This window comes from Pristis pectinata, chromosome 43 (genome assembly GCF_009764475.1).
Source record: "Pristis pectinata isolate sPriPec2 chromosome 43, sPriPec2.1.pri, whole genome shotgun sequence".
NCBI lineage: Eukaryota > Metazoa > Chordata > Chondrichthyes > Rhinopristiformes > Pristidae > Pristis > Pristis pectinata.
The window spans coordinates 2,550,457-2,565,508 of record NC_067446.1 but is presented as its reverse complement, the minus strand read 5'-3'; the positions used below and the strand labels follow the sequence as shown (position 1 = coordinate 2,565,508).

Below are 15,052 nucleotides of genomic sequence, written 5' to 3'. Positions count from 1 at the left end.
CTCCCTCCTCGCCGCCCCTCCCGCGGCGCTCCCTCCTCGCCGCCCCTCCCGCGGCGCTCCCTCCTCGCCGCCCCTCCCTCGGCGCGGCGCTCCCTCCTCGCTGCCCCTCCCGCAGCGCGGCGCTCCCTCCTCGCCGCCCCTCCCGCAGCGTGGTGCTCCCACCTCCTGCATCGAGGTGAAACCTCCTCCCAACCCTCCCGCGGTGCGGCGCTCCCTCCTCGCCACCCCTCCCACAGCGTGGTGCTCCCACCTCCCACACCGAGGTGAAACCTCCTCGCCGCCCCTCCCACGGCGCGGCGCTCCCTCCTCGCTGCCCCTCCCGCAGCGCGGCGCTCCCTCCTCGCCGCCCCTCCCGCAGCGTGGTGCTCCCACCTCCTGCATCGAGGTGAAACCTCCTCCCAACCCTCCCGCGGTGCGGCGCTCCCTCCTCGCCACCCCTCCCACAGCGTGGTGCTCCCACCTCCCACACCGAGGTGAAACCTCCTCACCGCCCCTCCCGCGGCGCTCCCTCCTCGCCGCCCCTCCCGCGGCACGGCGCTCCCTCCTCGCTGCCCCTCCCGCGGCGCGGCGCTCCCTCCTCGCCGCCCCTCCCGCAGCGTGGTGCTCCCACCTCCTGCATCGAGGTGAAACCTCCTCCCAACCCTCCCGCGGTGCGGCGCTCCCTCCTCGCCACCCCTCCCACAGCGTGGTGCTCCCACCTCCCACACCGAGGTGAAACCTCCTCGCCGCCCCTCCCATGGCGCTCCCTCCTTGCCGCCCCTCCCGCGGCGCGGCGCTCCCTCCTCGCTGCCCCTCCCGCGGTGCGGCGCTCCCTCCTCGCCGCCCCTCCCGCAGCGTGGTGCTCCCACCTCCCGCACCGAGGTGAAACCTCCTCCCAACCCTCCCGCAGCGCGGCGCTCCCTCCTCGCCGCCCCTCCCGCGGCGCGGCGCTCCCTCCTCGCCGCCCCTCCCTTGGCACGGCGCTCCCTCACCACCCTTCCCACCCTGTGGCGAGCCCCCTGCACCACACTACCCACCGCCAGCCAGGATTTAATGCAGACACCCAGAGCCCTCCTGGCAGCCCACACCCTCCCCAATGAGCCTGCAGATGAAAACACTGGGACTTGCCCAATGACCTTGTGCAAGCAGTGGCCCCTTTAAATACACAGCCAGTGACCCAGGCAGCACCCTGCCCTTTAAACACCCCTTTAAGGAATTTACGTCGGTCCAACAACAAAAAAAACAACGTGGGCGTGCGCCGACCACCGACAGGCGGGGTCCGGATTGTTTCTCCGATTCACGATCGTTTCCTGCAGGTAACATCGATCGGGGGGCGGCAAAAAAAAAACAACCCGCCCCGCCCCCGCTGCTCCGTCTGCCGCCGGGGAGCGAGGTCGATCGGTGTGGTTGGCGTCGCCGCCCGCACCGGGGCGGGTTCGGTCAAGATGGCGCAGGCTCTGTCGGAGGAGGAGTTCCAGCGGATGCAGGTGAGGCGCTGAGGGGAAGGTGACGGGGACTCCCTCTCCCCTCACACCCATACCCCCCCTCCCCTCCTCTTTCAGGACGGCGGACCCCCTCCCCTCTCCCCTCCAAACCGTGCGGGGGACGGCGCGGAGACACCCCGCCGAGCGCCAGGCCCGCCCCCAGTCCCCGGCCTCGAGTAGCGGCGTCGGCCGGGCCAAGGGCGCTGCTGCCCGGCCACCGCTCGGAGTAATCCCCGCCCCACCACCACCCCCTTTGCAGAACCAGCAGCTGCCTGGGATTCTGAACTTTTTAATATAAATCTTATTCTTTACCCTCCCTCAACATGTGTCAGTTTAGAAGAAGCAAAACCAGGAAGTAATCCCCATTATTTTTATTTATTTATATGTGTGTGTGTGTATTATATATATATGTGTGTGTGTAAACATTTGCTGGTTTATTTATGGTTTGTGCATACATATGTTGTAAATATAGTTCACATTTTGCACGTTTATTGAAGTCATAGTTTTAAAATGCATGCTTGTAGGCAATTTTTGAGATTTTCATTGGTGATGCACCGCTTGTGTGCACATAAATCATCGCAGACAAGCTGCCACTTCAGCCCCTCGAAGTCATGTTGGGCCTGAAAGGGAAGTCCTGCTAAGAAAATGTAGTCGGACAGCACAGAAGGAGGCTCTTCGGCCCGCGGTCTTCGTGCACTGATCCTACGCTGATTCCCATTTCATTTTCTCCCCCCCACCCCACATTCCCATCAACTTCCACCACCCCTCAGATTCTACCCCTCACCCGCCCCACACTAGAGGCAATTTACAATTGACAGAGGCCAATTAACCCACTGACCCCGTACCTGGGGGAAACACACAAGGAGGACGTGCAAACTCCACACAGACAGACAGAGAGAGACAGACAGACAGAGAGAGACACACACAGACAGACGACAGAGCCAGAGGTTGAGATCAAATGCACGAAAACAGTGTTTCACGAATCTAGAAAATAAAATTACCATGTTGTTATAAACATGAATTATAAAAATATGACTTTTCAATAAATGTGTGTGAAATGAATATGCACAATTTATAATATGGACGTATATATACCTAAACCCTAAATACACAAGCAAAAATGTTTACACATTAGAGTCTCCGGCGCTGCGAGGCAGCATCTCTACCCACTCTGTCACTGACACCCAAAGTATCTGTGATCTGGGGGAGTTCAAATCCCACCAACAAAGAACTTAAGAAGGCTCCTGACCCAAAACGTTGACCGCCTGCTTTTCTCCACGGATGCTGCCTGGCCTGCTGAGTTCCTCCAGCATCATCGTGGTTTTCATCCGGATTCCAGCATCTGCAGTCCTTTGTTTCTCCGACAAAGAATTTTAAGTTCAATGAGCTAAAAACACCCGGAAAGGGGCAGCAGAGTGGCGCAGCTGGTAGAGCCGCTGTCTCCCAGTGCCAGGGACCCAGGTTCGATCCTGAGCTCCAGCGCTCTGTGTGTGTGTGTGTGTGTGTGTGTGTGTGTGTGTAGTTTGCACGTTGTCCCTGTGGGTTTCCCCCGGGTGCTCTGGTTTCCTCCCACATTCCAGCAGCGTGTGGGGTCAGTGGGTTAATCGGATGCTCTAAGTTGCCCCCCAGTGTGTGGGTGAGTGGGGAGTTCACAGGAATAAAAAATAGAAGGGATTATTTTAGGATTTCTGGTCATCTCATTGTAGGAAGGATGTGGAAGCTTTAGAGAGGGTGCAGAGGAGATTTACCAGGATGTTGCCTGGATCGGAGAGCACGTCTTATGAGGATAGGTTGAGTGAGCTGGGGCTTTTCTCTTTGGAGAGAAGGAGAATGAGAGATGACTTGATAGAGGTGCATAAGAGGCATAGATTGAGAGGACAGTCAGAGACTTTTTCCCAGGGTGACAATGGCTAACACGAGGGGGACATAATTTTAAGGTAACTGGAGGATGTCAGGGGTAAGTTTTTTACACAGAGAGTGGTGGGTGTGTGGAACGCACTGCCAGCAGAGGTTGTGGGGGCAGATACATTAGGGACATTTAAGAGACTCTTAGATAGACACATGAATGATAGAGAAATGGGGGGCTATGTGGGGGGGAAGGGTTAGATAGATCTTAGAGCAGGATAAAATGTCAGCACAACATTGTGGGCCGAAGGGCCTGCACTGTGCTGTAGTGTTCTGTGTTCTATTAGTGTAAATGTGTGGTTGATGGTCAGCACAGACTTGGTGGGCCAAAGGGCCTGTGTCTGCTCTGTGATAGTGAGAAATAAAGCAGACAGGGACAGACGGTGGTGGGAACCAGGAACCCCCTAATCCCTCCTTCCTGCTGGGATCTCAGGACTGCCTGCACTTCCTGGTGGGAATCATCAGGGTGCTTGCACTCCCTTTGGAACAACAGAATGAGGAGGAGGACTTGGCAGCTTGGGTTGTCGATCTGCTGTTAGTTCCACAGGGCTCCCCGCAGGGAATCTGCTCACGTCAGCTGTGGATGATCCCTCTTTCACGTCAGTGCTCGCAGCTCTCTCATTAGCCCACATCCAGCTCAATAGAAACATAGAATAGAAACAGAAACCCTACAGCACAATTCAGGCCCTTCGGCCCACAAAGCTGTGCCGAGCATGTCCCTACCTTAGACATTACTCGGCTTACCCATAGCCCTCTATTTTTCTAAGCTCCATGTTACCTATCCAAAAATCTCTTCAAAGACCCTATCGTATCCACCTCCACCACCGTTGCCGGCAGCCCATCCCACGCACTCACCACTCTCTGAGTAAAAAACTTACCCCTGACATCTCCTCTGTACCTACTCCCCAGCACCTTAAACCTGTGTCCTCTTGTGGCAACCATTTCAGCCCTGGGGAAAAGCCTCTGACCATCTACATGATCAATGCCTCTCATCATCTTATACACCTCTATCAGGTCCCCACTCATCCTCCGTCGCTCCAAGGAGAAAAGGCCGAGTTCCCTCAACCTGTTCTCATAAGGCATGCTCCCCAATCCAGGCAGCATCCTTGTAAATCTCCTCTGCACCCTTTCCATGGCTTCCACATCCTTCCTGTAGTGAGGCGACCAGAACTGTGTGTGTGTGTGTTCTCCCTGTGACTGCGTGGGCTTCCCCCGGGTGCTCCGGTTTCCTCCCACGTCCCAACGACGTGCGGGGTCAACGGCCTTCTTATTGAAATTGGTTCACTATTGTCACGTACCGAGATACTGTGGGAAAACTTGTTCTTGCAAGCCATCCGTACGGATCATTTTAAAACATAAGGACATTGAGGTGATACAAAGCGGAAAGCAATGATTCACGGAAATTTCGGAGGCGCAAGAAATTCTGCGGATGCTGGAATCTGGAGCAATACGCAGAAAGTGCTGGAGGAACTCAGCGGGTCAGGCAGCATCCGTGGAGGGAAATGAACAGTCGACGTTTCGGGCCGAGACCCTTCATCAGGACTGGAAAGGAAGAGGGCAGAAGCCAGAATAAGGGGGCAAGGGGGGAGAGGTAGATGAGGGATGTGGGAGGTGTGGAGGGGGCTGGTTAGGTTGGGGGAGTTGGGGGTGAGGTTGGTGGGGGGGCTGGGGGTGCGAGGTATGTCGGGGGGACGAGGGGGGTGGGGCGGTGAGGTAGGTGGGGGGGGTGAGGTATGTGGGAGGGGGAGGAGCACACGCAGGCAGGTGATAGGTGAGTTCAGGTGATTGGCGAGTCCAGGTGAGGGGGGGAAGGTCGGGGGGGGGGGTGGAGGAGATGTCATAAACTGAGAGGTAGAAGAGGCAAAGGGCTGAAGAAGGAGATGGCAGCGGATCATGGAACAGAGGGAGGAGAGGAGATGGGCAGGTCATCAAGGCAGGGGAAGGGAGCCACAGGAATAAGGAAAGTCAAAGGACGTTGGGGGGGGGGGGGGAGAAAAGGAAGGGGCGGGGTTACTGGAAATTAGAGGAATCGATGTTGAGGCCGTCAGGCTGGAGGTGCCCAACGTGGAATATGAGGTGGTGCTCCTCCAACCTGCGCCTGGCCTCAACGTGGCAGTAGAGGCGGCCGTGGACAGACATGTCAGTGTGGGAGAGGGATGTGGGATTGAAGCGGGTGGCCACCGGGCGGTCCTGGCTGTTGCGGCAGACGGAGCGAGGGTGCTGAGATTTCTTGTGACTGCTATGTGCTTACGATACTGCTGCAAGCAAGTTTCCCATTGCACCGACAATAAACTGACTTTTAACAGAATGCAGAATAGGGTGTTACAGTTACAGAGAAAGTGCAGTGCAGGGAGAAAATAAGTTGTAAGGGCCACGACGAGGTAGATTGTGAGGTCAAGCATTCACCTTTAATGTAGAAGAGGTCCATTCAAGAGTCTGATAACAGCGGGATAGAAGCTGCCCTTGAGCCTGGTGGGATGTGCTTTCAGGCTTTTGTATCTTCTGCCCGATGGGAGGGGGGAGAAGAGAGAATGTCCAGGGTGGGTGGGGGGTCTTTGATTACGCTGGCTGTCTTTCCCGAGGCAGCGGGGAGCATTGACCGTGTGATTGGTTGCTGTAAATCATCCCCAGTTCGCGGGTGAGGGTAGAATCTGTGGGGAGAACAGGCACTGGGAAAAAATAAGTGAGTCAGCATAGATTCGATGGGCTGAACGACATCTTTCCACACGACGGAGGTGGCGTTTCGGGGAGGGAATTCCAGAGCTCGGGACACAGGTTGCAGAAGGCCCGGCTGCCTGTGGTGGAACTACAGGAATTGGGAGCGTGGGAGGGGGGTGGTGGTGGGGGTGATTGAGGAGAGCACCAATATCGGGGCTGTAGGAGATGACGTATTGAGGAACCGAGGGCAAAAGTGAGGCAAGTGAGAACTTTTTGAACGGGGCTGTTGCTTAACTAGTAGCAAGTGGAGGCCGTTGATCTCAGGGTCGTGGTGTCGGGAGATTGCTGAGCAGGCAGATCTTTGGAGGACCTTGGGTTGTAACACTGCAGGTAGCATGTTAAATGAATTAGCAATAAATGAATCAGCAATAAATGAATCAGATGCCTTATGAAAGCAGGTTGAGGGAACTCGGCCTTTTCTCCTTGGAGCGACGGAGGATGAGGGGGGACCTGATAGAGGTGTATAAGATGATGAGAGGCATTGATCGTGTGGATAGTCAGAGGCTTTTCCCCAGGGCTGAAATGGTGGCCACAAGAGGACACAGGTTTAAGGTGCTGGGGAGTAGGTACAGAGGAGATGTCAGGGGTAAGTTTTTTACTCAGAGAGTGGTGAGTGCGTGGGATGGGCTGCCGGCAACGGTGGTGGAGGCGGATACGATAGGGTCTTTGAAGAGACTTTTGAATAGGTACATGGAGCTGAGAAAAATAGAGGGCTCTGGGTAAAGAGGGCTAGTCATTTCTAAGGCAGGGACATGTTCGGCACAGCTTTGTGGACCGAAGGGCCTGTATTGTGCTGTAGATTTTCTATGTTTCTATGTATTAGTTTTAATTTTCTCAATTTAGAGAAGGTTCATTCAGCTTGGAAAATAATTCGTGTTATGTTATTTAAGAAGCAGGAGACGTCACCTTAACTCCTGTCATATCCCACCCCAGTCGTCCTCCCTTCTCCCCCCTCCCATCAGGCAGAAGATACAAAAGCCTGAGAGCACGAAGGCTCAAGGGCAGCTTCTATCCCGCTGTTATCAGACTTCTCGTACACTCAAAAGCTGAACTCTTGAATTCTCCATCTCCCAATCTACCTCAGCGTGGTCCTTGCACTTTATTTCCCTATCTGCACTGCACTTTCTCTGTACTATCGTTACTACCATCAGGGAGGAGGTACAGGAGCCTGAAGACCCACACTCAACGATTCAGGAACAGCTTCTTCCCCTCTGCCATCAGATTCCTGAACGGTCTGTGAACCCATGAACACCACCTCGTTATTCCTTTTTTTTTGTTGCACTATTTAGTTTCGTAATTTATAGTAAAGTTACGTCTTTGGACTGTACTGCCGCAAAACAACAAATTTCATGTCATATAAGTCAGTGATAATAAATCTGATTCTGAACTGTAACACTATATTCTGCATTCGGTTATTGCTTTTCCTTCTGTACTACCTTGATGTGCTAATGTTTTGAAATGATCTGTCTGGATGGCACGTAAACAAAGCTTTTCACTGTGCCTCAGTACATATGATGGTAATGTGACAACAAGGATGCTCAGAGCTATAATAAAGGTGACTGCCGGGCTGGCACAGTGGGTAGAGCTGCTGCCTCACAGCACCGGAGACCCGGGTTCGATCCTCGCCTCCGCTGCTGTCTGTGTTTGTGTGTTTGCGCTTTCTCCCTGGGTTCCCACATCTCAATGACGTGCAGGGTCGGTGGGTCAGTGAGCCCCCAGTGTGTGTGGGTGAGGGGGGAGGGACAGGGGGAATGAGGGGAGAAAAAGTTTGCAGAGAAATCAATGGGATTGCTTTGTGAGCCAGCATGGGCTCAATGGGCCAAAGGGCCTCGTGCGGAAGGGAACTGTGTTCCGGGAGGGGACGGTGTGGGAGGCCGGCAAGAAAGGCCAAGCCTGGAGTCGCCGGTGCTTGTGGAAGGTGGTGTCTGCGGCAGCTGAGCCCAGGGTGGGAGGGGGACGGGGGCGAAGCTGGCCCGTCCCAGCACGGCGCAGGCGGTGGTCCTGCGGCCCAAAGTGTACCTGGCCCGTAACGTGTCTGTGGCTAGTGTTGGTCTCTCCCCCTGGGCATGAGCTGGGGTGAAGTAGCTGCTGTTAATGGCTGAGATGGTGTTTAACTTCTGCCCTCTCTCCCAGGCACAGCTGCTGGAGCTCAGGACCCAGAACTACCAGCTCTCAGATGAACTACGCAAGCAGAGTGCAGGTGAGGGATAGCGGGGAACTCCACGTCTAGCCCCCGCCCTTCTTCGCAAAGGGGGTTTATTCCGTGGTTACATCAAGTCATTACGTTACTTCAATATTCCGCTATTCACACAAGTTATAACACCGTCAGCCTTATCCAGGGCAAACTCCTGCCCCTGTGGTGCCCACCAGTCCTGGAAGGCCTTCAATGTACCCATGGACATCGCGTGCTCCCTCTGCAGGGGCACCTGGGCACAGACGTATCACCGACAAGCGGGGGGGCATGCAGTCAGCTGGGGCGGAACCCCCGATCCTGGATTCACCTTGGCCAGGTCATGAGGAGGTTCCCCAGACCGATTCACCCCCATCCACACTGGATGCCCGAAGATCAGGAGCGTGGGGCTGAATGTGACCAGACCTTGAGGAGCAGCCCTTTAAGATACTCAAATAGAAGCTGCAACTTCCGTGCCCCGGGAGTGGGTGTGACGGGACGGTGTAGAGGGAGCTTCACCCTGTGTCTGACCCCGGCAGTGTGTGACGGGACGGTACGGAGGGAGCTTCACCCTGTGTCTGACCCCGGGAGTGTGTGACGGGACGGTGCGGAGGGAGCTTCACCCTGTGTCTGACCCCGGGAGTGTGTGACGGGACGGTGCGGAGGGAGCTTCACCCTGTGTCTGACCCCGGGAGTGTGTGACATAATGTATAGAACCAAAGACACTGTGAACAACACTATCTATGTATTTTGTAGTATTTGTGTATTTTTTTTATTACGAATAAAGTTTATTTTGGAAATAAAACATTTCAATCCCTCTCTGTAGAGGTGAACTCCCTGCGGTTGAAGTCCACCAATGTAGAGAAGGACCTGGCGAAGGCACAGAAGGTAGGCACCTCAACCCCTGTTCGCTCAAACTCTCTCAGTATCTCGGGGGAAGCAGTTGCAGATGGGGCAGGTGCAGTGAGAACTTCGGCCGTCAGACCCAGTGAGGAATGACGTGAATGGACTGGGGCTCCTTTCCTCAGGAATAGTAAAGGCCGTGGGGAGATCCAATGGAACTGTTTTGAGAAACGTAACAAATACAGTAAACAACAATGCACAGTTCCTGCGACTGTGAGCGGGTAAGGTGGCAGCGGTGGAGAGAGGGGCGTTTCAGGTTGGAGACCAAAGTGGGGAGGGGTCTGCCCCGTGGGGGGTGGTGTCCAGGGCAGGAGGGGTCTTTGATGATGCCGGCTGCTCTCCCGAGGCAGCGGGAAGTGTAGACGGAGCCTGCGGGGGGCAGGCTGGTTTCCATGAGGCGCTGAGCCGTGTGGCAGGGTGTCATTAAGCTGGGAAAGGTGCAGAAAAGGTTCACAGGGACACTGATGGGTTGAGTTTTCAGGAGAGACCGGATAGGCTGGGGCTGTTTTCCCTGGAGTGAAGGAGGCTGAGGGGGGATGAGAAGTTTATAAGATCATGAGGGGGTACATAAGGCGGATGGTCACAGCCTTTTTCCCCAGGGTAGGGGAGTCTGAAACTGGAGGGCACAGGGGTAAGGTGAGAGGGGAAAGAATGAGGGGCAACTTTATCCACACAGAGGGTGGTGGGTGTAAGGAATGAGTTGCCAGAGGGAGTGTGTGAGGCAGGTACATTAACGACACTTGGACAGGTCCATGGATGGGAAAGGTTTGGAGGGATTCGAGCCACATGCGGGCAAATGGGACTGGCTTAGGTGGGCATCTTGGTCAGCATGGACCAGTTGGGACAAAGGGCCTGTTTCTCTGCTGCAGGACTAAATATCATAGAAAGATTCAGACCCCACTTGGAGCACTGTGCTCAGTTCTGGTCACCTCACCACAGGAAGGATGTGGAAGCCATAGAGAGGGTGCAGAGGAGATTTACAAGGATGCTGCCTAGATTGGGGAGCATGCCTTATGAAAACAGGTTGAGGGAACTCGGCCTTTTCTCCTTGGAACGACGGAGGATGAGGGGGGACCTGATAGAGGTGTATAAGATGATGAGAGGCATTGATCGGGTGGATAGTCAGAGGCTTTTTCCCAGGGCTGGAACGGTTGCCACAAGAGGGGACAGGTTTAAGGTGCTGGGGAGTAGGTACAGAGGAGATGTCAGGGGTAAGTTTTTTACTCAGAGAGTGGTGAGTGTGTGGAATGGGCTGCCGGCAACGGTGGTGGAGGCGGATATAATAGGGTTGTTTAAGAGACTGTTGGATGGGTACATGGAGCTTAGAAAAACAGAGGGCTATGGGTAAGCCGAGTAATGTCTAAGGTAGGGACATGTTTGGCACAGCTTTGTGGGCCGAAGGGCCTGAATTGTGCTGCAGGTTTTCTATGTTTCTATGTTCAGCAGCAGCCAACGTTCTGATACGCCATTGTGCAAACCAGGGCTTTTGAGGTGGCATTTGTCTGAAACTGTCTCCAGGGTATTCAGGAGCCTGACAGCCTGGGGGGAAAATGATGGTTGTACAGTCTAGTCGTTCTGGCCCGGATGCTCCGGTACCGCTTGCCAGCCGGCAGTGGGACAAATCGGTCATGGGAGGGACGAGAAGGGTACGGGGTGGGGGTGTGAGGAGTAGCTTCCTCTGTGTCGGGAGTGTTGTGACTGGGGGTCTGTAGGCGAGGTGTGGAAACTGGGGCCTTGCAGGGGGAATCGGACCGTAGCGAGAGGGGGGTATAATGAGAGTGGGGAGGAGTGCCAGGACGGGTCTACAGGGAGCTGGCAGGCCTGGCGAGATGCTTTCCATTGCGCCCAGCTCCTCCCCATCCCGCCGAGGCTCCTGCCTCTTCCCGCTCTGCCCGGCCGCAAACTTAACCCGTCTTCCTCTCTCTCCACCTCCACCCCCACCCCCACCCCCACCCCCCTCACAGGCCGTCACGAAGAGCAAGAAAGCACAGGTAAGGCTCCGAGGGACTGCTGCTGCTGGTGCCCTGGCCTTTCGTGGCTGTCCCTTGCTCGCCCGTTCCGGAGGGCGGCCACTTCTCCCTCCCTTTAACCACCCCCATCTTTACCACCGCGGGGGGGGGGGCGGGGTAAAGCCTCCAGCCGGGAGTGCCATCCCAGGATGTGGGGGGGTGGGGGCTGGGTGGACCGTTCCAGGGTGAGTGCGCGAGAGACGGGACTCCATCACTCGGAAGGTCGTGAGTCTTCAAGCTGCCGCAGGGCTCAGTTGTGGAGGTGGAGGGAGGAGAGGCTGGCGATGGCCCCTGACCTCAGTACGTGACGGGGCTGGTACAAGTGGGAGGGACTGGGGGGGTCTTGATCGGGGACACGAGAAACTCAGCACAGATACAGGCCCTTTGGCCCAACCAGTCCATGCCGACCTCCGCGCCCACCCAGCTAGTCCCCAATTTCCTGCGTTTGGCCCATATCCCTCCAAGCCCCACCCCTTTTACACCAAGTGCTCCTTAAATGATACCGTTGTACCTGCCTCAACTTCTTCCTCTGGAAGCTCGTTCCATCTACTCACCACCCTCTGCGTGGAAAAGTTGCCCCTCAGGCTCCTATTAAATCTCTTTCCCCTCTCACCTTAAACCTGTGCCTTCTAGTTCTTGATTCCCCAACCCTGGGGGCAAAAGACTGTGCACATTCACCCTATCGATGCCCCTCATGGTTTTGTACACCTCTATAAGATCACCCCTCAATCTCCTCCACTCCAAAGTCCCATCCTGCTCGACCTCTCAGTCCCTCGAGTCCCGGCAACATCCTCGTAAATCTCCCTCTGCACTCTTTCCAGCTTAATGACATCTTTGCCATAGCAGGGTGACTATGGTCTGTATCCCCCCCCCACGCCTTTCCCATCGGAACGTCTTCTAAATGTTGAAATTGTACCCGCCTCGACCGCTTCCTCTGGCAGCCCGTTCCATCTACTCACCATCCTCTGCGTGGAAAAAGTTGCCCCTCAGGTCCCTTTTAAATCTTCCCCCTCTCACCTTAAATTTATGCCCCCCCCCCCTTAGTTCTGGACTCCCCTACCCTGGGGAAAAGACTGTCACTGTCCACCTTCGCTGTGCCTGTCATAATTTTAAACGCCTCTATAAGGTCACCCCTCATTCTCCTACGTTCCAAGGAATAAAGACCTCGCCTGGCCGACCTCTCCCTATAAACTCGGGCCCTCGGGTCCAGGTAACATCCTCGTAAATCTCCTCTGCACGCTTTCCAGCTTAATGGCATCTTTCCTCTAACAGTGTGACCAAAACTGTACGCAGTAGTCCCACGCTGCCTCTCGCACCCTCCTCACCTGCATCCACCTCTTCCCCTCGCCTCCGTGTACAGCGATCTCCCCTCCCATCATTCAGTCCAGGCGACGCGTCTCAACCTGGATCGTCAACCGTCCGTCTCCCTCCACAGAGGCTGCCTGACCCGCTGGGTTCCTCCAGCGTCTCGCGTGCCGCTCCCTGATTAAGTTCGGATGCTGTTGGGATTGTAAGACCGGCGGATTTTTTTTTTACTACCCCGAGGGTCCCGTGAGCCCACCCTGCTCCGGGTTTGGTTTTCATAGAATCATAGAACGGTACTGCACGATACAGGTCCTTCGGCCCCCAATGTTGTGCTGACCTTTAAACCTCGCCAAGGACTATCTAACCCCTTCCTCCCACATATCCCTCTATTTTAAATTCCTCCATATGTTTATCTAGCAATCTTTTGAATTTGACCAATGTACCTGCCTCCACCACCACCCCAGGCAGCGCATTCCACACCCCAACCACTCTCTGGGTAAAAAACCTTCCTCTGATATCTCCCTTGAACTTCCCACCCATTACTTTAAAGCCATGCCCTCTTGTATTGAGCATTGGTGCCCTGGGAAAGAGGCGCTGGCTGTCCACTCTATCTATTCCTCTTAATATTTTGTACACCTCTATCATGTCTCCTCTCATCCTCCTTCCTCCAAAGAGTAAAGCCCTCCGTGGATCTCGCTTCCTGGCCTGGGTTTGAGCTGGTGCGTCGGACGTAGGTCACCGGGAAGGTTGCCGTTCACGTGTGTCTCACCCCCCTCCCCGACGACTTCTTTATTTTAACCCCTCCCTCCCCCCTCCAGGAAGTGGACGCCCTCCTCAGCGAGAACGAGATGCTCCAAGGCAAGCTGCACAGTCAGGAGGACGACTTCCGGCTGCAGAACAGCACGCTCATGCAGGAGCTCTCCAAGGTACGGCGCTACCCCCCACCTGATCGCTCCCCACTTCCCCTGGGGCTCAGGGGGTGAACAAGGGGCTGGGTGTTTGGTGGTGACGAAGGGGTGATGTCGGGAGGATGCTCCTCAGGCAATGGGCGGCCTCGAACTGGTGGAGATGTTCAAGTCACTTTACTGTTATTCCCCCATATGCTATAAAAAAAAATGGAGGAACGAAATGTCGTTTCCCCCAGACTCTCACAACAGAGGACGTACAATAAACACAGACAAAAAAACTTCTGCAAGTACAATAGTGCAAGAAAACAGTAGATACAGAATACAAAATTAGTGCGAAGCCAAGTTGGACAAAGAAAATACAGAACTCAGTGTGTTGCACTAAATGCATAAACATGTTCAGCAGCAGCCAGAGTTCTGATACGCCATGTGCAAACCAGGGCTTTTGAGGCGACATTTGTCTGAGACTGCCTCCAGGGTATTCAGGAGCCGACAGCGTGGGGAGAAGAAACTGTAGTTCTGGCCCGGATGCTCCGGTACCGCTTGCCAGACGGCAGTGGGACAAATAGGTTGTGGGAGGGATGAGAGGGGTCATCTGTGATTCTGCAGGCCTTGTGTGTGCATCGTGTGTTGTAGATGTCCAGGATGGAGGGAAGAGGTACTCCGATGATCTTTCCAGCTGCGCTCTGCAATTCTCTGCAGAGTCTTACAGTCAGAGATGTTACATTTACCGTACCAGGCAGAGATGCAGCTGGTCAGGACACTCTCAATGGTGCCCCTGTAGAATGTGGTGAGGGTGGGCGAGGGCAGGTTTGTTCGCTTCAGCTGCCGTAAAAAGTGGAGTAAAATGTTGTCACCTCGGGTAGGGGCTCAGCCCTTTCGGACCGAACGTTAACCAGGATGCTGCCTGGATTAGAGGGCATGAGCTATAAGGAGAGGTCGGACAGACTTGGGTTGTTCTCTCTGGAGCGGCGGAGGCTGAGGGGAGACCTGAAAGAGGTTTATAAGATCATGTGAGAAATAGACAGAGTAGACAGCGGGATGTTTTACCCCCAGCGTCGAAATGTCTAATACTAGAGGGCATACATTTTGTGGGGGGGGGTGGAGTTCAAAGGAGATGTGTGGGGGCAAGTTTTTTTACACAGAGCGGTGGGCGCCAGGAATGCGCAGCCAGGGGTGGGGGTGGGGGACAGATACGATAGAGGCTCTTAGATCAGCACATGAATGTACAGAGAATGGAGGGACGCGGGCACAAGGGATTAGTTTAGCTAGGCTTTCAACTGCTAGTTTAATTGGCTCGGCACAACATGATGGGCCGAAGGGCCTGTCCCTGTGCTGCATCGTTCGCCATTCTGATTGCTGAGAATGGCTGAAGTTCCCTTCCAGAGGGAAAAGCTGTTGTGAGAATCTGGGGGTCGTGCAGGAAAGTGGAGCCAGGGTGGATTGGAGTGGGTGGGGAGGGTATGCGGCGGAAGGGCCAAATGGCCTGTTGTGCCCCCCCCCCATCCCAGCTCAGTTCCCTCCACAGCACTGGGGTGTAGTGTGGGGAGGGGAAGGCTTCAGAGAGGTCCACGTCGTGATCGGTGGCAGGGAGAAGATTCCCAGGGATGGGATTTACTTGCCGCTGGAAAGCCGTGGTATTTTCGGGCTTTGTGCGGGGGGTGGCAGGGAGGT

At 55.1% G+C, this 15,052-nt stretch overlaps 1 protein-coding gene across 2 annotated transcripts in view; it reads left to right on the top strand.

The window, feature by feature from the left end:
- Window positions 1-1,252: 1,252 nt before the first annotated feature.
- The window catches only part of gripap1 (GRIP1 associated protein 1), a 66,322-nt gene continuing 52,522 nt past the window's right edge, over window positions 1,253-15,052 (top strand). The window contains exons 1-5 of one of the 2 annotated variants that reach the window (XM_052009065.1): window positions 1,253-1,466; window positions 8,220-8,286; window positions 9,083-9,144; window positions 11,124-11,150; window positions 13,292-13,399. In XM_052009065.1, the coding sequence (XP_051865025.1) occupies window positions 1,425-1,466; window positions 8,220-8,286; window positions 9,083-9,144; window positions 11,124-11,150; window positions 13,292-13,399 (306 nt within the window). In that variant the 5' untranslated portion in view covers window positions 1,253-1,424. The remainder of the gene's footprint in view (window positions 1,467-8,219; window positions 8,287-9,082; window positions 9,145-11,123; window positions 11,151-13,291; window positions 13,400-15,052) is intronic. The other variant, XM_052009066.1, reaches the window with a different exon arrangement.